Below are 22,965 nucleotides of genomic sequence, written 5' to 3'. Positions count from 1 at the left end.
CTAGCAGTGGGTGGTGCACGTCCCTGCGGAGCGCGGGAACCGCGGGACACGGGGACAACGGGACAGGGGTACAGGGATGTGGGGACACCAGGAGATGGGGACATGGGGACAGATGGACATGGGGAGGCAGGGACATGGAGACACAGGGAAATGGAGACACGGGGATATGGGAAGGCAGGGATGTGAGGACACCAGGGGATGGAGATACAGAGAGGTAGGGGGACGCAGACATGGGGACACTGGGAGAGGGGGTCATGGGACATCGGGAGATGGGGACATGGGAACGTGCTGAGGCAGAACAGGGGAGGCAGGAGGATATAGACATGGGGACATGGGTGACAGGGACATGAGGACACAGGGAGAACAGGGACATGGGGAGATGGGGACATGAGTGACACAGGGAGATGGGGAGGCAGGGAGATAGGGACATGGGGGAGCAGGAGGACAGGGACATGGGGACATAGGGAAATGGGGAGACAGGGAAGTAGGAAGACATCGTGATGGGGAGCACTGGGCAGGGGTAGATAGGGAGTCTGGGGACACGGGGATACTAGGAATGCTGGGGACCAAATCCTGGTGTGTGAGGACACTCCAGGCCCTGGTCCTAAGACATGGTGACATGTGGGGTGCTGGGGCATTCGTTCTGGGGCACAGGGAGTTGTGGGGTGCTGGGGCACTGGTCCTGGGATGTGGGGCGAGTGGGGCAGTGGGGCCTCAGCCCCCAGACACAGGGACACATGGGGTGCCATGTCACATGGACAACGCAGAGCCATGGGGACGTGGGCATGGTGCTGACCAGTGACATTTGGTGGGGGGCATGTGGACCCATGAGAGGTCCCCTGCCATGCCTTGTCCCCCTGCCAGCCCCTTCAGCTCTCCCCCTGCCCTGCTTGTGGCTCCTGCAGAGCCTGTGGCTGTCTCTGCTGTCCCTTTTGTCACCTTCTTGCTCTTCCACTGACATTTTTTGGGGTCAGCAGCACACGTCCTGGATCCTGTTGATGCACGAGGCTGGACTGGGGCCATGTCACCAAGTCTGCAGGAGGGAGCCGGGCAACTGGCCTGGGGGCCAACCAGCACCCACTTGGGTGTCGGGAAGGGAGGACAAGACTGGGACAGCACAGGGTGACCCCATCTACAGGAGGACATCAGCTTGTCAGCCCCACTGAGGAGGTCTCGTCGTGGCAGGGCTGTCTTTTGACGGTCGCCTTGGGCCGTCTTCCTCCTCCCCCGTGCGTGCTGGAGGCTGGAAATCACCCTGACCTCAATGATGTCCCACTGGGTGCTCGGTGACGTTGGGAGCTGGCAGTCCCCTCGTGCTCCCTGTCTCCTGTCTGGCTGCTCACGCCATGGAAGAGAAAGAGGAAGGGTGCCAGTGAGAAGGGGGCTGGGGCCTGTCCTGCCATGGTGACGCGTGGGGGAGTGACACACTTTCCTGTGACATTTCTGCAGAAGCAGCTCGCACAGAGGCCACCTGCAGAGATGTCCCGGCTGGTGCCTTCTCCTGGCTCTGCTGCTCCCTGCATTATCCTGCTGCTTGGCTGCGCCTGGCTTGGCTTGGCCACCCCGAGTAAGTGTCTTGGTGGATCTGGGGGTGAGGGGCCAGGGCAGGGGGACCTCACTGGGACACTTCACTGTCAAGTCCCGTGGTGCTTGGAGGGGCTAGCTGGGTGTCATGGGCTTGGGGCACCGCTCTGCTGCCTTCCCTGTTTGTCTGTGCTGAAAACCTACATGAAGACCTGGAACCTGCCACCTGCTCCCCTTCGGGCAGCAGAAATCAGGTTACTGCTCTTGAAAGCTGAATTTCCCCCATCCCCTGGATGCAGAGAGGTGGCAGAGGTAGTGGGAAACTTGTTGTACGTACTCAGGGCCTCCTGGGGACCACCCAGATGGAGCTTTTGGAGCTGGGGGTGATGTGAAGGGAGGCATGGTCTGGTTTGTGGTATTTTTGAGCGAGCCAGAAAAGGGATTTGGTCAGGAGTTGTTGGGTGTCTCGGGACCTTCCTGTTCTTCGCTTTCTGTCTCAGCTTGCAACGAAATGTCTCCAACCACAGGAAGATATGTAGGTGTGTGTAGCCCCGACCACAGCAGGGGCCGAGCTGGGGGCAGTGAGTCTGGCTGGGGGGAAGGAGGAAGAGTCAGGAGGTCCCCTGGGAGAACATCTCCCATCCTGGTGTGGATAGCCATATCCCAGCCCTGTCTGGTGTGGGTTTCCTGTCTGCCCCCGCTGGGTTGCGAGGCACTTGTGCTGGGCTCAGTGGGAAAAGGGACATGGGCAGGGCGGCGGGCAGGACACCTGCCTGGGCTGGCACTTCCACGGTGACAGCGGTGTGGATGGCACAGGACGTGGCACAGCTTCACATGGTGAAGGTGGCAGGATGTGTCCTGTGTCCTGAGCAGCCCCTGCCATGGGGCAGGGAGATGACAGCTCCTGCATTTGCTGGTGACTGGGCAGGGAGGGGTGACAGCTCCTGCGTGGTCCCAAGCAGGAAGGGGCAGTGGGAGGAAGAGACTCTTGGCTGAGCCTGATGCCTTGTGTCCTCTGCAGTGCGTGGCAAAGCACGAGTGTTGATCCCCCTCAAACCCCACGAAGAAGCCAGGTGCCCTGGAGCCTCTGAGGAAGCTTTTCTCAACAGCACCCTCACCACCCGTCTCCTCCCTGCCCTCTACTCTGTGGTCCTGCTCGTGGGGCTGCCAGCCAATGCTCTGGCCTGCTGGGTCCTGGTGACCAACTTCAGAAGATGTTCCAGCACTCTCTTTCTGCTCAACCTGGCCAGTGCCGACCTGCTCTTTGTCCTAGTGCTGCCCTTCAAGATCTCCTACCACCTCTTGGGCAATCACTGGCTCTTTGGGGAGTATCTGTGCCGCACCATGATGGCCTTCTTCTATGGGAACATGTACAGCTCCATCCTCTTCCTCACTTGCATTGGCCTGGAGCGCTACATCTCTGTGGTGCACCCATTCCTATGGAAGGGCTCCAGTTGGATGTGGGGCAAGGTGGGCATCTGTGTGGGCATCTGGCTGGTGGTAGGGCTGGGCATGAGCCCTCTGCTTTTGAACATCCAGACAAAACATAACTCAAGCCTGAACATTACAACGTGTCATGACTTCCTAGAGGAGGATGAGCACAACTCCCTTGTCAAGTATTTCCTCTTCCTGGTGGGGCTGGGCTTTGGCTTGCCCTTTGTGCTCATGACCATCTCCTACAGTTGCATCCTGGCCCAGCTGCTGGCCAAGGGGAGGCAATATCTGCAGCTGGTGGGTGTCCTGGCCCTGGTCCTCCTGGTCTTCATTGTCTGCTTCACTCCAAGCAATGTGCTGCTCTTCATCCACAACATACTAGAGACCGAGGGGTGCAACAACGTCAACTACATTTTGTATACTGTGGCCCTGGTGCTTGGTGCTTTCAGCAACTGCTTCGATCCCTTCATCTACTTCTACATCTCCCAGGATTTTCGGGGCTGGGTCCGGGATGCAGGCAGCTGCTGCCTGGGGGGGCTTGAGACCTCATCAGGGGGGACCTTGGGGAAGGCAGCCTCACCCCAGAGGTCCAGCAAGGAGAGCCAGCTGTAGGCAGGGTGAGGAAGTGCTGGGCTGTGTCCCCTGCCCTGGGACACAGAGATCCTACACCTTGGTTCCCAGCCTGAAGGGCTTCACTGTCTCAGGCTGGCAGAAAATCCCACCCTTGATCTGAGATTCACTAGGACTTCACCCCAGTTCTGCAGTTCCTTTGACGCTGCTCCTGTCCCATGGGTCCCCCAGCTGGGTGCTGGCTCTGGCACGGCTGTGTCCCCAACTGCCAGACCCTGCCACCCCTCAGCACTCCTCCTGCAGTGTGACCAAACCTTCCAGAGTACAAATAAACCTTTATTTCTCCCTGCTGGTGGAAGGAACAGGTAGAAATGCCCCAGGGGAACAGGAGCCGTCCTCCATCGCCAGGATGATGTGCCGGGCACACATGGCCAGCCCTGCACCTGTCCACCCCTCCTTGAAATATGCCACTGTAGATGGAAGAAGGGAAGGGAGGGATGGCTTGGGTGTCCCGACCCTGCCCCATGGGCCCAGTGCTGGAGAGGGGACATCACGCTGTGATCCCCCATGCCGACAGGCACTACGTGTCCCCATGGCTGACAGGGTGTCGTGCTGCTAAAACATGCAGCCACCACGTTCCTGCTTTTATTTTCCCTTTTACTTGCTTCCCTTGGCACTGGGCCAGATGCCAGACGTGTCACCCATGAGTGAGAGCATGTGTGGCAGCATCTCCAGGCCTCCCAAGAGGTGGTACCATGGCTCAGCATCCTGGTCCCCACAAGTCCCCTGGTCCCCACTGGTCCCTGCTCCCAGCCCAGCTCCAGGGTGAGGAGGAGGGTGAGGGGTCCGTGATGTGGGGCTGTGGGGTACCCATCGTCACTGCCACCGGGTGTGACTTGACCCCCAGGTTGGTGGCCACTCCTTGGGCATGGTGGGTCACGTCACCGGCTGGCCTGGCCCTGGTGGTTGGCCCTCAGTCTTCCTGAGGATGACACTGCTGAGCTCCTGGATGAGTTTGTCACTGATGGGCGAGGGAGGCTGTGTGCTCCTCTTCCTGGCGATCTCCAGGGAGGTCTCTGTGCTGGGGCTGCTCCCCAGCATGGCCGTCTGCTCCCAGTCCAGTGCCAGGGAAGGCTCCAAGTTCCTCTCCAGAGAGGACGTTTTGGTGGGTCTGAGCCCCTGCACTGGAGCTTTGTCGCTCTCCAGGTTCAATCCCCTTTCGAGGGACAGGGCTTTGGTAACGGAGGGACCTGACATCCTCTGGGCTGGGCTGGTGGGCAATGATGAGCGCAGCGCCGTGGGGGGGGGCTGCTCAGGGAATGTGGTCTGCTTCTTGGACCTGTCCACGGGGGACATGGCCGACAGGTCAGCCAGCAACTCCCTCTCCAGTTCCAGTGCAGCCAGCTCAGGGAAGTTGCCCACCTCCTCGTAGACAGGATCGGTGTCCACCTCTTTCTCCTGCTGCTCCTCCAGGGAGTCCTGGTGCATCTTCATGGGCTAGAGGAGGGTGAGGGCCTGAGGTGAGTGGCACCATCCACACTGCAGAGCTGTACCCCTCCATCCCCCCTCACGATGCCCTCCCTGAACCTGGGGGCTGCCCAGGAACTTTTGGCCCCTTGCCTGCAGGGGACCCACCCTCCATTGGGTCTCCTGGCTCAGGCACTATTGCTCTTCCTTCCTCCAGCAGCGATGAAGGGTGAGCGTTCTGGTCTCTGCCAAGGCATGGTCCTGTGGCACCAGCCCAGCATCCCTTGTCAGAGGTGGCCTGGGGCGGCAGGAGCAGATGGGTGCCCATGCAGAGGACAAAGCCAGGTGAGGTGAAGTCCAACCAGGTGGCCCCATGGAAATAACCTGATGCTGAGGAGGACCCAAACCTCTTTCCTTACATCTCCTACGTTGACCCTCTCTGGGCAATGTGTTCCCAATGGGAAAGGCTCTGGGAACCGGGCTGGACTGGTGTGGTCTTGCTTACACACTCTAGGACCATGCAGGGACCTCCATCCCCAGATACGGGACACACAGAGCCAACGAGCACCCTCTCCTCTGCCACCCAGCGTGGGCAGGACGGCCTGGGCACATCTCCGAGCATAGGTGGGGTGCTGTAGGTGAACCCTCGCTGGCACAGTGCAAAGCCAGCCAGGGATGTGCTCCACGAGTGCGAGTACTTACAAAGAACATGGACAAAGTCCTTCGCGTGTGCAGGCGGCGCTGGAAACAGAGGAGACGGGCAGAAGTAAGTGTGTGGTAGCGTGGAGCAGGGCAGGCAGAGGATGGGTGGTGGGGTGCAGCACCCTGAGAGCCCTCACAGGACCCCGCATGCACGGAGAGCTGCCACAGACACTAGCAAAACACGCAGCACCCTCCCCTCAAAGCATCCCCACTGGTGTCAGGCAGCCTGTACCCGCCTCTGGGGCCCTGGGGTGAGTGTGTGGTCTTGGGGTAGGTGTGTGGAGCTGAGTGGGTGGAGGAGGACCGAGCTGAGGGGGCTTTACCAGGGTTTGGTTGGCAGACAGCATGGTGGTGTCGGTGCTGTCCCCGTGCAGGGGCACCAGCGGCATGGTGCCGAACTTCTGCTTGGCGAGGTCGGAGGAGGAGCGTCGGCGCATGATCACGGGGCGCAGGTCATCGTGCTGCGCACAAGGACAGGGCAGGGACAGGGGTCACGTCAGGCTGCCCTGCCAGCCCCCTCTGCCCCAGCCCAGCCCAAATGGGGGGTGTGACCGGGCTGCACCCACCTGAGCTTTGAGGATGCTGGTGGTCCAGTCCCACAGCTCAGCCTGCCCTGAGCACACCAGGTACCTGCAGAGAAGTCAGTGGAGAAGCTGCCAGAGAGCAAGGTCAGTGGAGCCCATGTCCCCTTGTCACCTTGCCTGCGAGGCCAGGGCTGTCAGGTACAGATACACCCAGTGGGGCTGCGCCTCTGAAACTCTCTACTTGCCCAAATGCTTCACGGCAAAGCAAGAGCTTGTTAGGCACCCATGAGGTGCCTCAGCTGTCCTTGCTGCATTTAGAAGAACATTTCAGCCTCATGCTGGTGGCAGGTGACATGCTCATAGGATGCCTAATGTTGACAGTGTCAGGGAAAATGGGGCAGGGTAAGAAAAAGAGGCTCAGAGGAGACCTTCTGGATCTTAGCAGCTCCCTGACAGGAGGCTGGAGCCAGGTGCAGGTTGGGCTCTTCTCCCAAGGAGCAAGTGATAGGGCAAGAGGAAATGGCCTCAGGTTGTGTCAGCATATGTTTAGGTTTGATATGAAGAAAAATTTCTTCCCTGAAGGGGTTGTCCAGGCCTGTGCCAGGCTGCCCAGGGCAGTGGTGGAGTCCCCATCCCTGGAGAGGTTTCCAAGCCATGGAGTTGTGGTGCTGAGGGACATGGGTTAGTGGGACCTGGCAGTGCTGGGGCAACGGTTGGACTCGGTGATCTTAAAGGTCTTTTCCAACCAAAACAATTCTTTGACTCTATGGGGGAAGGCTGGCACAGAGCACAGCCTGTGACACGCACGCCTGGGCAGGGTGGGCAGCTCCCTCTGGAGCCTTGAGCTGTGTGCCTGGAAGGCGCTTCTCCCAGGGGTGCTGGTGTGGAAGGAGAGGTGGGGAAGATGTGTGGCATGGAGATGGATCTCCCCAGGGTGGCAGTCGCAGATACTCACAGCTGCTGCTTGTCCAAGGTCAGTGTGAAACCCCACCTGGGGAAAGGAAGGTTCAGGCTGTGGGCCACCGTTGCCAAGCTCAGACACAGCCCTGGGTCCGTGGGCAGCGGGGTGGGGGCTGAGCTCGCCGCACGGGCCCAGCCTTGTCACGGCTTTGTGTCCTGGTGGAACTTGGCATGCTCCCAGGGGCTAGATTCGTGTGTTGGGATCGAGGGATGCATGGCCCAGGGCAATGGCCAGGGAAGGTCCTACTTACTGGGCTGGTGGCTTCAGCTTCTTCCTAATGCCCATGTAAACCTTGGCTGTGTCCAGGGGCCACTCGCGCTCCGGCTTGACACTCTGGGGATGGAGAACCTTTGGGTCAACCCAGCTTGGTGCCAGCCTCCTTGTCAAGAGGACAACCAACCCCATGCCAATGTTGTCCCCTGCCTCCCCCTCCCCACCTCTCCTCCTGCCACCAAGGTACAGGCCCAACCCCACAGTATTCCCTGGATACCTTCTTCTCCTTGAGCAGCAGCAGCCTCCGGTCCCGGATGACGAAGTAGCGCTCCTGAAACTTGTTCCCCAGCAGCTTGGGGGGTTCTTCACGGCATTTCAGAAGCCCACACTTGGGGGTCTCCCGTTTGACACCTGCTCAGTGTGGGGAGACGGGGGTCAGGGGGGCTGGGAGCACGTGAGGATGGTTGTAGTATTGCAGGGGAATCCCACCATGGGTCTCAGAAATGTGCCCCTGATGGCTCCAGGGTGGTGGACAGGAAGCTCAGGCAGAGCTGTCCCCCTGTGGGGACACCCCTAGGGGCTGGGCCCCTTAGTGATTGGCTTACCTGTGAAGAGACAGCTGCCCTCACCAATGGGGACCTTCTTCACCAGCAGGTACGCGGTGCTGGGCTCGGGGAGCTTGCACCACTGCAAAGCTTGCTCCAGCACCTTCTCCTTTGGGTGCAGGGGCCTCTCTGGGGAGGTGGAGACACTCTCACTGCTGTGTCCCCTTCCCTGTGCCAGTCCCTGTCCCTTGTGCCACCAGTAGCAAGTCAAAACCGGCCCCCCCCCCATACCCAACACCTCCACCTCACCAGCCCGGTCATTCTGAGAACATCCCCCCAGTGCCATCCCCACATCCCCACCATGCTCACCAAGCTCCCCATTCTCCAGGGCCTCAAAGGTCAGCCAGATGTCCAGGCTGGCTGCCACGTTGCGCATCTCCAGCACCTGGTTGGTGAGCTCCTCTGCTGTCATCGTGGGGGACACCTGGGGCCAGACATAAGGGGAGGAGCGGTTGGTGGTGGCAGGATGGATTCTAAGGGCAGGTGGTGCCAGAAACCTTCCTCCCTCCTGTTTCCTCTGGCATGGCCCTACAGTGGGACTCACCTTCAGGGTGACGCAGCAGTCAGGCAGCTTCTGCTCCAGGTAAACCTCGATGATGAGGTCCCCGGCCTGTGAGAGCTGGGGGAAGAGTGGGTGCCATTGGTACCAAGCTGGCGTGGGTGCTGTGCACATTACCTCTCCCCAGGGGTTGGTGATGGTGTCTTGCATAGCTGGGGCTGCTTCTCCCCTGGGCGGGAGCCTCAAGGTGAAGGGGAAACAAATGGGGACCCAGGGTGGGCAGCTGGGAGTGTCCCCACCCTCTAGGCAGTCCCACCAGCCTGATGGTCCCCAATGTGATGGAGGCCAGCAAGAACATCCCTAGTACCTGGGTGTCCTTCCACGTGGTGATCAGACTGTTCTCCAGATCCATTTGGGATACCTGGTCTTCATCAATCTGCCAGAGGAAGGGTGAGAAGGGAAACACATGGAGCCAATGTGGTGTGGGGTATGACTTGAGGACACATGGCCAGGATGGAGGGATGCAGGGGGAGGGCACAGTGGTGGACAATACAAGGGGAGATGTAGAGAGCCATCAGGGAAGGGGCTGGCAAGGTCCCTGAAGGGAGCTTACATTGAAGATGCTGACATAGTTGTCAATGAGGTCTTCCATCACCTTGACCTCGTGTTCCCCTTTGCCATCGGTCTGGAAAAGGCTGGGTGCGAAGAGCAGCGACAGGTTCTTGGTGCTCATCTGGTTGAGGTCTGCACATTTCTGCACCCTGGGACAAGGAGGACAGTAGGGAGGGGATGGTCCCACTCTGTGTGGGGTTTCAGCCCCAGCCACCCTCCTCTGCCTCAAACTCTCCTGAAAAACAGCCTGTTTTTCCCCAGTTCCCAAAAAGTAGGAGCTTCATCCAGGCAGTTCCTGCTTCGAGAACTTCCAGCTACCAGCAAACCAGACTACACCACCACCCCATACTCTGAGCTGGGGAGGGGAATTTGGTTTTTTCCCTCTCTTCTTGGGCACATTGATATCCTACAGGGGAGTGTCCCCTGCTCCCAAAGCTCTTGTCACTCCCCCTTGCTACAGGATGACTCTGGGAACGTTTGAGGTGTCCCAGAATAGCATGTTCCAGTACACCCCAGCACCAAGTCAGGGGCTGGTGGAGCAGGAAACGGGCTCTTACTGGCTTGCAGGGATGAGAGCCAGTATTCCTTGGCAGCGGGGAGACCCTACACTGCTGTCTGGCCTTGGGGACCCCATCTGGACCAGAGGACCCTGCAGGGAGGTGGCCCACTGACCGGTAGAGGTGCCCAATGAGCGCAGCCAGGGTCTTGTGGTTGAGGCGAGGCAGGCGATGAATGAGCTCCTTGTACCGCTCCAGGCGCTGGGGCTTCGAGGGGATTTCTGGAAGGAGGAGAATGAGTCATGGACCAGGGTTGAATCCAGAATGTCCGGAGTTGATGTGGCACCAGGGCTGGCACCAGAATCCCACCCTGAGGGGTATTAACCCTAGGGGTCATTGGCAGAGAGCCCAGCATGGGATCACGGGTCCGGTGAAGGAGGTACCTGCAGCTTCCTTCCACTGTGGGTGCAGCTCCAGGGTGAAGACGGGATCTTCCAGCTCACGGAAGAACCTCTTCAGCACGTCGGTGACATCCTCAATGAAGTTGTCATTGATGCGCAGCTTGACATTGCGGGCATCCCGACGAAACTCCTCCATCAGTACCTTGATCCGGGACTTAGCTCCGTTCTTGCGGTAAATCCCTTCATGCCGCAGGCCTGGGGCAGGGATGTGGGGTCACGGGGGTCCAATCCTGCCCAGGGACACCCCAACAGGGCTGGTGCCCCAAGAGCAGTGCCTCCTGCCTGGACCCACCGGTCGCCCCAAGCATGTAGGAGGATGCTGCGGCCGTGCCACCACGCTGGGCTCACCGTACTGCGTGATGAAGGCGATGCAACTGTCCACGATGATGGGGATGTCCCCTCGGCTCAGCTGCTGGTCCCTCAATGCGTTGCCCCGGCCCCCCGCCGACGCCTGGATGTCCATGTACCATGCCGCCGAGTCCGCCCGCGACAATCCCTGCAGGTAAAACGTCCTGAGAACAACAAGGGCAGAAAAGAGGGGATGAAGGTTGTCCAGGGCAGGCAGGTTACCCACCTCCTGGACAACCTGTGCCTGTCTGCACAGCCTGGCTCTGGGACAGAGAGCAAGGCACAGCCCGGCATCCCACCCTGGCAAGAGTCCCTGGGTTGGAAAGACCTCTGTAAGCCCCTTGGCCACAGATCTGCTGTCCCAGTAGCATCCTCATGGGGTTTTGGGATCAGCATCAACCCACACATGAGTGCCTTCACTCCGGGAAGCCTCCTCAGGTTGCTTGACTCATTTTGTACCATTCTCTCCCATTAGGGAGGCTCTGCAGAGGGCTCTGGCCAGGCTGGATCAATGGGCTGAGGCCAAGGGGATGAGGCTCAACAAGGTGAAGTGCCAGGATCTGCACCACTCATGCAGGTGTAGGAAAGGGGGGGTGCTCTTGAAAAATTCCTGACAGGAGGTTGGAGCCAGATGGGGGTAGGGCTCTTCTCCCAAGGAACAAGGGACAGGACAAGAGGAAACAGTCTCAAGTAGCACCAGGGGTGGTTTAGATTGGACCTGAGGAACAATTTCTTCCCCTTGAGGGTTGTCGAGCCCTGTTCCAGGCTACCCAGGGCAGTGGTGGAGTCCCCATCCCTGGAGGGGTTTCCAAGGCATGGAGATATGGTGCTGAGGGACATGGGTCAGTGGGGACCTGGCAGTGCTGGGGAACGGTTGGACTTGATGATTCGAAAGGTCTCTTCCAGCCCAAACTATTTTATGATTCTCAGAGGTAGGACCCACCTCCCCATCTCCACCAGGATCAGCAGCTCTTTTTTCTCTGGTGTCTCCGTGGGGGGAACCAGACCTGCATCAGCGTGAGAAGTAGAAGGGTCAGAGCCATGCATGGCCACCCACCAGATGAATCCTGCCCTGGGCTGTGGCACAGCACTCACTGAGCTCCTGCAGCCGCCGGAGGTTGATGCTGTCCTCAGCCCCATCATCCTCGGCAGGGCAGATGAAGAGGTGGGCTTTCTGCAGGATGAAGAAGGCCTGCTGCCATCGCTCGGGGTTGAGCATGCACTTGTAGCGCAGCTGGCCCACACGCTGGAACTCGTAGCCCAGCAGGCAGTGACAGCTCACAGGTGTGAACCACTGTGGGATGGAGGAAGACATGAGTTGGGTCAGGACAGGGCTTGGCCCCTGAGCACAGACCCCTCTGAGGATGGGGGCAGGTTGGGGGGTCATGAAAAAGGGAGGAGGGTTCTTGCTGCAGAGGATGAAGACTGTGGGGAGCTGGGAGGAATCACAACGGGGAAGTGGGGACAGAGCCCAGGGACCCACCAGCAGCACGGGGTGACGCACTGCCAGGTCCCCACTGACCCAGGTCCCTCAGCACCACATCTCCATAGCTTGGAAACCCCTCCAGGGCTGTGGACTCCACCACTGCCCTGGGTGGCAGTGGCCTGGGCCAGCTGGGGCTGCCTCACCTTTCCGATGGCACTGGCCCAGGCTTGCAGCGTCTCGGGCCCGTCAGTTCCCAGCTGCTGCACTTTTTCCCCGGTGAGGAAGAGCTCGAGGGTGAAGCGAATCCTGCAGCGGATGAAGCAGCCCGTCAGGACCCTGAACCCATGCCCAGAGCCAGAGAAGACGATGGCACCAAGCAGGGAGCAGTGCCTGTGCCCGCAGGCTCTCAGCATGCAGTGCAGGCACGGCTGGAGGTACCTCTCGGTGGGGCCAGGGTTGGAGACCACCTGGGCTCTGCTCACGGCCAAGGAGATGAGGTCCCCACTCTCAATGTGGCCCAGGGGCTCCATGCATTTCTCCGTTTCGAAGAAGAGCAGGGCTCTCTCCAGGGAGCACCACGTGCGCTGGAAGTCTGTGGGTTGTGGGGGTCAGCAGTAGCGGGGTGGGCACCCCAGTGGCTGCCCTCCCGTGCTCCCCACTCTTACCCTCTTTGCTCTTCTTGGCTCCTGGGAGCTTGGTGGTGGCCGGGACCCTGTACAGGTATCCACTGTGTGTCACTGGCTGCATGATCTCGTTGTAGACTCCCTCTGGACCTGGTCCCTGTGTGCGGGGGCTCCCTGTGGGGAACAGCTCTGAGGGTGGGGTGGGCGCAGGCACCCACCAAAACATGGGTACCGGGGTGTAGGGATGTCACACTTGTGCAGGTGGAGGCAAGGAGGTGTTACAGTCATGGGGGGGGGGCTGCAAAGAGGCTTCAGACAAACCTGCTGCCTTGGTCCATCCCAAAAGATGGGTACAGTGGGGCAGGCAGGTCCCCCAGGGAGCCATGGCACCTGGTGCCCTGTTTGTCCCCAGCCTTGGGTTGTGCTGGGGGTGCAGAGACAGCAGCAAGGAGGAATCCCCCCCCCAACACAGCCAGAAGGAGCTCAGGAGGATCCTGGTTACCTGAATGATTCCTGGGCCTTTTGCTCTCGGGTCCCCAGCAAAGGTCAGCCCCTGGAGCCACCTCACAGGCACCAGGGTCAGTCGCCAGCCCAGCCTCCGAGGAGGAGAAGAACTGCAGGATGGTCTTGAGCAGGGCTGGGCCTGCCACTGCAGTGCACAATGCCTGAGATGAGACAGGTACTTGTGGTGACCACGTACTGGCCCAGGGAGCCCCGCAGCCCCCTGCCAGAGGTGCTCAAAGGCAGGCAAAGCTGGGTGCAACCTCCCACCTGAGCACCCAGAGGTGCCCAACACGAGGGTGTGGGCACATGCAGCCAAGCAGGACATGTCGGCATCTCAGCTGGTTCCCAGCCCCCCGAGGTGGCCCCTACCTGGAGCACGTCCTCCTGAGTGGTGAAGTGGGGATGGGGCAGGCGGTACCGACCCTCACGGTACTTGCGGGAGATGAAGTCCCGTCTCTGCTCGGCACTGGCATCTGGGTACAGAGCTTCGGCAGCAGGGAGGCAAGCGGCCCAAAACCGGTTGGCTCGGTCATTTCCCAGCACGATGAAGAGCTGCAAGAGAGTCCCATGGTCACGGAGAGCACCAGGGCCAGCCAGGAGGAGCAGGATGCCCGGGTGTTCCTGCATCCCAGCGGAGACCTTGGGGCTGCTGCCTTGCCTGGAGAAACAGCCTGGCTCCCGAGGACACTGTGCCAGCCCCAGCACCCTGCCCTGAGAGGCTCTACCTGCACAATTTCATTGGACCATACGCTGGTGTCAAGCTTCAGACTTTGCACCTTGGAAATGTTGGAGCCCAGGCTGCGGTGCTGCCCTGTGGGGAGCAGGAGAGTGAGCACCCCTTGATCCTGCCAGGGGAACGGGTACCCAAGTAACACCCATACCCCAGCCAGCATCCCGCTTGCCCAGGCAGGCCCAGCCCACACCCACCAGGACCCCTTTGTCACCCCCAGTAAGATGTACTGGCCTGCACACTGCTTGCAGATGACCACACACAGGTTGATGGATGCCCAGTCAGGACTCTGAGCCCAGCAGTCTGCACAGTATTTGTTGGCTTTGTTGGACCAGATCTTCTCTGCCACCTCATAGTCGTAGAGCATCTCGGCTATGGCCTCCTGCAGGGCCTCCATCCACTCCCGCTTCTCCCGCTCTGACTCTGCCACGAAGCTACGAGCACCAGCACAACCAGAGCTCAGTGGGCATGTAGCAACCAGCACCCGGGTCCAGCATTCACCTGCTCCCCAAACCCCATCCCACCTGGAAACCTGGGGTACCTGAATGTTTTGGAAGGGGTGATGAGCTCGAAGCTGCGGTTCTTGGCTTCGCGGATAGTGGAGCCACGCATCTCAATGAAGCAGATGCCAATGCCCATTTTAAAGAACTGCAATTCAAAGTGACACTGGTGTTGGCTTTGCAGCACTGTGGCTGTGGTGGACACACTACCCTAGATGTACCGTGATACTGGAGGTGGAGCCAGGGAGGTGCATCCAACAGCTCCAACACTCCATCCCTGTTTTGCCTGGACCAGCCAGACCTGGTACCCTGTCACATCTCCGAGACATCTCATGTGGCTGACACAAAGCATCCTGAAAATGCCTTAAAATGAAAGACAGGTTTTGCCCACAGCCCCCAGAACCCAGCCACTCAAGTCCCTCTGTTTGGAGGATTTGAGTCCACACTGAGTGAGGCACACTCATAAAGCAAGAATCACCTTGAGCAAAACCCACAGAGGTACTAGGGTGCAAGGGGCTGGCAGAGACTTGCTGCCTCTCATGGGGTAAGCCCACTTCATGTGTTTCTGGTGGTTTTGTGGCCAGGGATCCATCTGTCCTAAGATGGATTTGGACTCTGATGTGACTAAGACCTAAGTGTCTGGAGATGATTTGGTGATAGCGAGATCGGGAGAGGCGTCCACTCCTGATACCTGCTGCATCTCCATGCTCAGGCTCCCACTGCTGCTGTCCTGTGGAGGATCTCCAGCATCCTATTCCCTTTCTCCTGGTCATCCTTTTCCTCTCTGCCCCTCTTTTGGCACAAGCCCTGGCTAAGGTTCTTCCATCACTCTCGTCCCACCTGCCACGGCCCTCTGTGCCAGTGGGGTGTCTGGTCTGGCCACGAACCTGCTCGCTCTTGTACAGCCACATCTCAGGCAGGCTCAGGGCTGCAAACACCTTGGACTTCTGGCCCTTCAGCTCCAGGGTTCCTGACTTCTGGCAGTGAGCAGTGTTGGCGGGTCGGGGCCGGGACCCCACCAGGCGCTGGTCCATCACCTTCTTCTGCAGCGTGGAGCACCACTCATTCCTCTGGGCTGGGGACCAGGCATGAGGGAGCGGGGCTGAGCCCTTCCCAACAGGCCCAGCATGGAGCAGAGCACCCAGCAGGCACAGCACGGGACAGGTCCCCTCCCTCATCGTGGCCAGATGTTGTGGGGATGGGGTGAGAGGTGCCTCCAGGATGCTCTGGCTGGAGGAGGGAGGCAGGGACAGTGCCCTAGGGACTGGTGGCCTCTGGCCTAGGTCTTCGCTTACCCTCATTCTCGGCACGGAAAACGAAGATCCGGTGGCTGGTGAAGACCTGGAACTTGTTGTCCTTGGTGGAGCGAGCCATCTCAATCACGGACAGCGGGATCACCCCTTTAGGGTAGGGCTCCTGTAACAAGCCACAGGCAAGGTTACCCCCTTTGCCCTTCCTGCAGGCCACCTCCATAACCTGGCTACCCCATCCCCTGCCTTGCTGGGATCACTGGTGCCATAGCCATAGGGGTAGGGGGACGTGGCAGGGACTCCTGCAAGCTCCTGCAGTAGTGGTTGCTCCGGGGCCATGCGTGAGACCTGTTTCTGCACGGATGCCACTGCTGTGGGGCCAGCCCAGCTGGCTGTGCCACAGCACTGGGCCAGCAGTGCCTGTCACCCTTGGTGATGTGACAGCCACCGGCACCTCGCAGCAGGCCTAATGGGGTCACACAGAGCACCCATGGAAGGATGAGAGGATGTGGGTTGGTTGTTGACTCACCCCACACACCTAAACCCACAATGAGAAAAGCTCTTCCATGCAGCATATTCTCCACCTCCCCCAGGTGCTCGACTGGGTGCTACCTCGTAGGACAGCCCAGGGGACACCAGCAGCCACGCAGGAGCTGAGGATTCAGATAGGGATAGGTTCATGGCTGGGACCCAGAGATTTCTCATTTGCAATCTGCCCTCAGGGTCTGTGAGCCAGCAGGACACTTCTCACCCGCTCTTTGTTCAGAGGGGCTCTTGCTATCCTGGGCTTCCTACAGCATGAGGCTGTGTTCAGAGTCCCCCAGGCACAGAGGACATGGCTGCTCCACTCTGGTGATGGTAAAGCAGCACTTTACCAGCGTGTGCCCAGGTGGCCAAGAAGGTCACCAGCATCCTGGCTTGTGTCAGCACTAGTGTGGTCAGCAGGACTAAGGCAGGGATAATCCCCCTGGACTGGGCACTGGGGAGGCCACACCCCAAATCCTGGCTTCAGTTTTGAGCCACTCACTACCAGAAGGACCTTGAGGGGCTGGAGCATGGCCAGAGAAGGGCAACGAAGCTGCAGTGGAAGGGCCTAGAGCCCAGGTGGGGTGAGGCGTGGGAGCACTGAGCCTGGAGCAAAGGAGGCTCAGGGGAGACCTTCTGGCTCTCCACAGCCCCCTGAAAAGGAGGATGGACCAGGTGGGGGTTGGGGTCTTCTCCCAAGGAACAAGGGACAGGACAAGGAAACAGCCTCAAGTTGCCCCAGGAGAGGTTGAGGTTGGCCTTGAAGAACATTTTCTTTCCCACAAGGGTTGTCCATCTCTGTCCCAGGCTGCCCAGGGCAGTGGTGGAGTCCCCATCCCTGGAGGGGTTTCCAAGCCGTGGAGATGTGGTGCTGAGGGACATGGGTCAGTGGGGACCTGGCAGTGCTGGGGGGACGCTTGGACTCGAGCTTAAAGATCCCTTCCAACCAAAACAAGTCCATGACTCTATGATTCAACGCTGACTTCTTACAGAAGGACAAGGGGAGGCGAAAGGGATATGGCAGCTCCCATGGTGTCGAGGCACCCTGCAATAAGTGGTACGGTGCAGCCTCCCCACCCTTCCCTCTTTGTACCTTCTCGCTACTGAAGTACATCAGGTTCTTCCCATCGAAACGGACGTAGCGCCTCTGGAAGACGTAGTTCCTGTTGGGATGGTAGAAAAATGTGGTTGTTGGGAAGGGGCCAGTCCCCCTGAGGACCCCACATCTGTTCATAGACCTCTCCTTCCCCCAAGGATGAGACCTGCAGCACAACTGGGGCACCCAAGAGGGTCCTTCTATGGGGAAGCCTGGCTGCCCCAGTGGCATGGCGACCAGTGTGCTCACCTCACCAGCCTTGCCCAAGGGGGCTTTACCTACGGGGACCGTCCCACAGGTGGGCACATACCCCTGTGGGGAGAGCTTGTCCAGCCAGCCGCTGAGCATGGTGGGTCGGGGTTCGGAGAGAGACGTGAAGCTGGCATAAGGGGAGATGGTGAGGTCATCCAGGACCTCGTCTGGGTAGAGATGGGCTGGCAGGCTGAACGAGGCCCCCTCGGCCCGCGGTGCCTCCACAGTGGAGTATCCCTCAGTGTCATTCTGGACGATGCGGTTGATGAGCTGGGACCGGGTCTCCTCATCCTCGCTTTCCCTCACTGCTGCACTCGCTGCTTGTCCTGTGAGAAATGGGGCTGTGAGGGAGCCCAGCTGCCCACCATGCAGGGGCCTGGTCCCCTGTAGAAGGAACATGCCATCTGGAGCTGTCTCACACTGCTCCTGGCCCCATCCCGAGCTCCTCAGGACACCCAGTGATGTGGATGTTTGCATCTCCATGAGCAGGGTGGGACAACGGCTCAGTGCTTATGAGCCCCATGGCCACCAGCAGCTCACAGAGGCTCAGCCAGTCCTACGTGTTGGCAAAGCTGGGGGTAGCTGGCAAAAAGGGCTCCCCCACCTTGGAAAGCACTGCACAGCCCAGAACACATCCCCAAACCCATGGCATCACCTTCTTCCCCTCTTCACTCCACAGGCACCAAACTGAAGCCAGGAAGCTGCCCAGTCCCACATTCTGCTCCCTGCTCTACACCCACCTCAGATACCTCCTCCCCAGGGGTCTCCACCTGCCCTCTCCCTCTACCGCTTCAGTCTTCACGGCACCAGGGAGGTCCTTCTGCAACAACACCCTCCTGCCTGCTCTTGTGTCCAGCTGAAATTATTTACAGAGGGGCTGGGGATAGGCAGATGGGCCGGTGAAGCTCCTGGATCCATCTTCTTTTCTTGGGAAGACATGTTAATCCCCCAGCCAGGCCTGGTGACACTCTCCAGCCGTAACAATAAAAGGAAATTATAAATAAACTGCTGAGCCTGCCCCTTCCCCTCAGCCCTGTCAGCCAGATGTTTTTCCTTTCACCAAAAGGGAAATGTGCTGGAAAATGTCTGACAGTTCCAGGAGCTCACAGGGGAGCTGCCCAGGTGCAGTGATGGTGGGCAGCAAGAGAGTCACAGAAGCCAGGACACCCTAGCACCAGCAGGAGAGCACCTGGGTCACTGGTTCACTCACAGCACCCAGTGCCAGGGTGAAGAAAAGGCTCCAAGAAAGGCAGCGACAGGTCCAAGACCTGTCACAGCTTCTGTCTGAGGAGCACTTGAGCAAGCTGGGCAACTTCACTGGGGAAAAGATGAGTAAGAGGAGCAGATTTCTGAAGTTGTGAGCAACACGAGGGCTGAAGGGGATCTCCTGGCCACCAGTCACAGGAGAAAGATGACATCAGGAAAAGCCAGCAGGAACAAGGTGCAGAACCACATGGGGCAAGATTGTCTGACCTGGGGGACTCCTTGACACGGGATGTTGTAGAAGGAGAAATTTATGGAGGACAAACCCACTGGGGAGGTACTGAACATGAGAAACCATCTCCAGCCCAATTCCATGTGCTAGAAATGCCTTCGGACCAGGAGAATGACCCCAAACACCTCCCCTCATCACAAATTCTCTGAACAACTGGTTTTGAGCACTGCCTCCATCATAGGAGCAAAGACAGTGCAGGGACCTGTGCTTTGAACAGGCACCTTGTGAGGCCATCAGACCTCAGATATCCCTGAACCATGTGGAACAGAAAAAAGACCTGAAGTGTGCCTGGAAGGCCGTTGGGCTGGAGCCACCCAGCCTAGGGCTCATCTCTGGAGAAGCGAGATGGTGAAGGGGGTCGAGGAGGTGGGTGGGGTGGGAAAAAGGCCTGTTTGGCTCCAGTGTCTTCAAGAAAGACAAGAAATGGCCATGAGAGTCCCATAACACTGTAAAAACTGCTGTTTAATTAGCATAACAGAGCCTTGGCAGGGTGATTCATCTGGCTGGAGTCCCAGGCGAGTGTTGAGCTTCTTCAGGAGGGACTGGCCAGGGAGAGGGGTGGCTGGAGGACTCTGTGCGTCATAGGCAGATATTAGCTTTGAGTGCCAGAGCTGAGTGGGAGCCAGAGCTGCTGAAGGGGTCAGGGCAAGAGAAAAAGGGAAAAGGTCCATGGCAGCCCATTCCTGAGTCATGATTTACATCCCCTGAAACTACAAAGAGCTGGAAGACAAGCAGCAGCTGGCAGGGACAAGCAAAGCCCACAACCCAGCTAGGATAGGGTCTCTCAGCACCCCAGGAGCACGCCAAGATCTAGCTCTGCCCTTCAAGACAAGGTTGGTGGAAAGAGCCTCTAAGCAACGAGCCTGCAAAGGCCAAGTCATCTCCCCCTTCAGCTGGTGTCAAGCAGTGAAGGCAAATAACTTTAGGGTCCAGTGAGTCCCCAGGGCAAGGAGATGGCATTGCCAGGGCAGCTGAGCCTGGAGGGTGATGCGTAAGATGCACCAAGTTGGGGCAGTCTCAGCCTGTCAGTGCTCACATGGGAGAAATGGTCAAGGGTAGAGGATGAGTGATGGAAGAGAAATGCCTGGTGGTGATGAGGGGACCAGCTGCTGAGGGATCAGGTGACTTCAGCTGGGGATCATGGGTCAAGACAAACAACCAGTGAGTGGGCACTGGAAGGTAGGGAGGGAGGTAAGGAATAAAGTCTCAAGAAAATACCATTCCCAATGTTTCTTTTCCTGCAGGGAAGATGCCTTGAGGTGTGGGGAGAAGTCCAAAGTAACTATCTGCCTGAGAATCATCTCATTGTGGTTCTCAATGCAAACCAGGACAGGGTGCACCATCCTCACCACAATGCCTGAAGAGTCGCAGTCTGACTCAGTCCCCTGAGCTCCATGCAGTGACCTGGGCACTGCTGTGTCACCACCTCTCTCCTGCTGAGATTGGTGGCTGAAGTAGGGCAGATGCTATCCTCACCAGCGTTTCAGGGGCTGAGCATCACCAGCTTAGATGGAAGGTGCCCAGCGTCAGAGCAGGCGAATCCCAGCCTATCCTCCAGCCTCTGCTGGATCCAGCTCCCAGTTTTAAGGGGAATTTCACCGTCCTCTTCCTCTTTGCTGAGGATATCTCATTGCTGGCCAAGGCAACTCTGTCCATCTCTAACACTGACTTTCACTGCTCAGACCCCAAGCCAGAGAGCAGCGTGGTCTAGACAAAGCTCCCCCAGAACAGGATGAGAGGAGGTATCTCAGGTGGGAGATAGTGTGCCAAAGGGGTGGGAGGGTGACCAGGTGCCAGCCAGCAGGATGAGGAACCAGCTGAACTGGAGAAACACAGGTTTTGAACAGGAGGTTTTGATGGGGAGGTCCTGCCAGGGCTGGCTGGCAGCAGCTCAGGAGCTGAGCAGGAGCCCATAGCTCTGCTCCAGGGGGGTTGTGGTTGGCCATGGGGGGGCTGGTCTGGTGAGGAAAACATTGGAGCAGCTGGCTAACGGGGTTCATGAGGTCTTCAAGGACTTTTCTGTCTCTTTTTCAAGAACAACCTCAACCACCCTAGTGATTAAGGTGGGGAAATAAAAAAAAAAGAGCCTGAACCACTGCCTCTGACACTCTGCTGACAGCCACAAACTGTCTTCTCAGCAAGACCAGGGTGCAAAGTCCTTGGTAGGCCCAGGGCTGAAAAGGCCTGGGTGGTGTCCTCGGGATGCTCTGGATCCCATCTCCCTGGAAGCTTCTGGGTGGAGACAGTGACCCAGCGGCCAGCTCCCAGTCCCAGTCTGAACTGCTGGTTCAGAGCCTCCACAGCAGATCTCAGTATTTCTGTTTACAAAGCTCCTGTTCTTGGGTATTTGCAGCTCCCCACCCATGGCCCATGGTGCTCCTCTTGGCTGCAACGGCTACCTTTCAGTGACACTGGGTCAGGTCATGATGCAGCGACTTACACACAGAGCTGGAGCTGGGCTGGACCAGCCAGCACTGGGATTGGAAAGGTGGGGGCAGGAGGATGCACTGGTTGGCAAAGCCACGGGCAGAGCTGAAGGACACAGAGCTGCAGCTCACGTCCTCCTCTCTAAGCAACACAGGAAAAGGAACCCTCCCCATCTGAAATGGGAAGAGCAGCTTTCCTTCCTCTTTCTGAGATGCTATCAGGAGTTATGGAAAATATATTTCAAAAGCATTTGAAAGGTGCCCCTCACGATCTCACTGTCCACCACAGTGTGACAGATCTGCAAATGCTGATGTGGTGATGCTGGAGCCTTTGGAGGTCACACAGACCTTCATCTAGAGCTTGGAGACGTCGCATTTCTGAGCAATCCCTGTCCCCTGTGGTGTTTCCCTGCTCCCAGTGGCCAAATTCAGGCTCCACGCAGTGTGCAGGTGCCCAGTGCCACTGGTGCTGTCCCAGCTGTGCACCTGGAGCATCTGTCAGAAAGCACTGTCCCCTTGAGGGCCACCCACCAGCACGGCTTTTTCTCACCTCTGAGGCCATCGACCCTTTTTGAGACTGCTGAGCTGATCTCAGATGCTCCCAACTTGCTCTACCAGTAGGCAAAAAGCTCCCCCTGCCACTCCCCCCCCAGCTCTTTGGCTGTCCCCAGGGATGTCCCCTGGCATGCAATCCCCAGACCCTGAGCCCAGCCCCTGCAGCTTGGAGGAGGTGGCCCTTACCTGCACACCTCTCGCTCCACATCCAGCTCAGTCACTGCCTCGTAGCCCTGGTCAGAGGAGACACCAGTGCCCTGGGAGGGAGGAGAGATTGGTCACATCTCCTCTCCTCTCCGCCCTTTCCCATCCCAGCCCTCCTCAGCCTGCCTGGTCCACTGCATGGGGGGCTCAGCCTGTGATGCCCACCTCACCAGCTGGTGGGCAGCTGCAGTTCCCTGCGTCAGTGGGGTGCAGAGTGACCGTGGGGGACAGCCACCATTCCCACAGTCTGCTCTCACCTTCTGCTCCCGAGATGGGGCTACGTGCCCAAAGATGGTCTCGCTGTAAGGGTTGACGAGCTGCTCGCCGACCTCTGTGGGCAGAGACATGGGAACGAAAGACTGTCAGGGAGGCAGTGACTGGCCAGGACTGGCCATCCCTGGAGGGGGGGACACCCCACTGAGCCCACCACAGTGTGCCCCAACATCCGAAGAGGTTAGTGTAACAGAGGTGCCAGCCCAGATACATGTGGGGCTGGGCCCTGCCTTGGTCTGGGGCCACCCCTGCTCTCTGAGCATGGGGACCTGGGGGAAAGGCAGAGATGTGGGTGTACCCCTCACCCCGCTTCCCTGGGGACACCAGTGCCCTGGGGGCTCTCACCTGGTTTGCCGGTGGGTCTCTGTGGGACGGGGGGCAGGTTGCCCCCAGGCCAGCTGGGACTGCTGGAAAACAGGACAGGGGTTACTGGGATCATGGCTGGGATGGGGTGGGACCCTGTAGGAGCTTTTCCATCTTGTTTTCTCATCTGGCTTATATGTCCCCAGGATGTTCAACACTCTCTCCCTGCTCCCAGCACCCTCCTTGCTCCCTTATTCTCCCTGCCCTGAGACCTGCTGGTCTCTGTCTTCAAGGACTGCTGGGCATTTCCCACCCCAGTTTACCTCTCTGCAACATCTCCCACCCTGCTCCTGACAGGAGCCAGCCCCAGAGCCCTGTCAGCCACC

General features: G+C 58.8%; 2 protein-coding genes across 2 annotated transcripts in view; one reads left to right on the top strand and one right to left on the bottom strand.

The window, feature by feature from the left end:
- Nucleotides 1–2,545: 2,545 nt before the first annotated feature.
- LOC103779941 (proteinase-activated receptor 3-like) lies at nt 2,546–3,570 on the top strand (the record flags this gene model as incomplete). The annotated part of the gene is made up of 1 exon (XM_008947587.1): nt 2,546–3,570. A coding segment is annotated over one exon (1,025 nt), but the record flags the coding sequence as incomplete, so codon positions are not given.
- An 894-nt stretch (nt 3,571–4,464) lies between these two features.
- Nucleotides 4,465–22,965, bottom strand: part of LOC103779940 (arf-GAP with Rho-GAP domain, ANK repeat and PH domain-containing protein 3-like) — a 20,230-nt gene continuing 1,729 nt past the window's right edge. Inside the window, 33 exon segments of the mRNA XM_008947586.1 lie at nt 4,465–5,025; nt 5,698–5,736; nt 6,021–6,158; nt 6,264–6,327; nt 7,177–7,212; nt 7,433–7,515; nt 7,673–7,806; nt 8,001–8,129; nt 8,310–8,424; nt 8,545–8,619; nt 8,867–8,935; nt 9,113–9,260; nt 9,784–9,889; nt 10,052–10,264; nt 10,418–10,581; nt 11,361–11,424; nt 11,513–11,711; nt 12,047–12,149; nt 12,282–12,485; nt 12,487–12,640; nt 12,969–13,131; nt 13,340–13,522; nt 13,696–13,815; nt 13,915–14,134; nt 14,242–14,348; nt 15,088–15,275; nt 15,496–15,616; nt 17,069–17,138; nt 17,382–17,621; nt 17,623–17,649; nt 21,992–22,056; nt 22,261–22,334; nt 22,622–22,683. Of these exon segments, the coding sequence (XP_008945834.1) occupies nt 4,465–5,025; nt 5,698–5,736; nt 6,021–6,158; nt 6,264–6,327; nt 7,177–7,212; nt 7,433–7,515; nt 7,673–7,806; nt 8,001–8,129; nt 8,310–8,424; nt 8,545–8,619; nt 8,867–8,935; nt 9,113–9,260; nt 9,784–9,889; nt 10,052–10,264; nt 10,418–10,581; nt 11,361–11,424; nt 11,513–11,711; nt 12,047–12,149; nt 12,282–12,485; nt 12,487–12,640; nt 12,969–13,131; nt 13,340–13,522; nt 13,696–13,815; nt 13,915–14,134; nt 14,242–14,348; nt 15,088–15,275; nt 15,496–15,616; nt 17,069–17,138; nt 17,382–17,621; nt 17,623–17,649; nt 21,992–22,056; nt 22,261–22,334; nt 22,622–22,683 (4,438 nt within the window).

The sequence above is a fragment of the Merops nubicus genome, unplaced genomic scaffold (assembly GCF_000691845.1).
Source record: "Merops nubicus isolate BGI_N331 unplaced genomic scaffold, ASM69184v1 scaffold5309, whole genome shotgun sequence".
NCBI lineage: Eukaryota > Metazoa > Chordata > Aves > Coraciiformes > Meropidae > Merops > Merops nubicus.
Note: the sequence above shows the minus strand (reverse complement) of the source record. Positions and strands in the feature narration are given on the sequence as shown.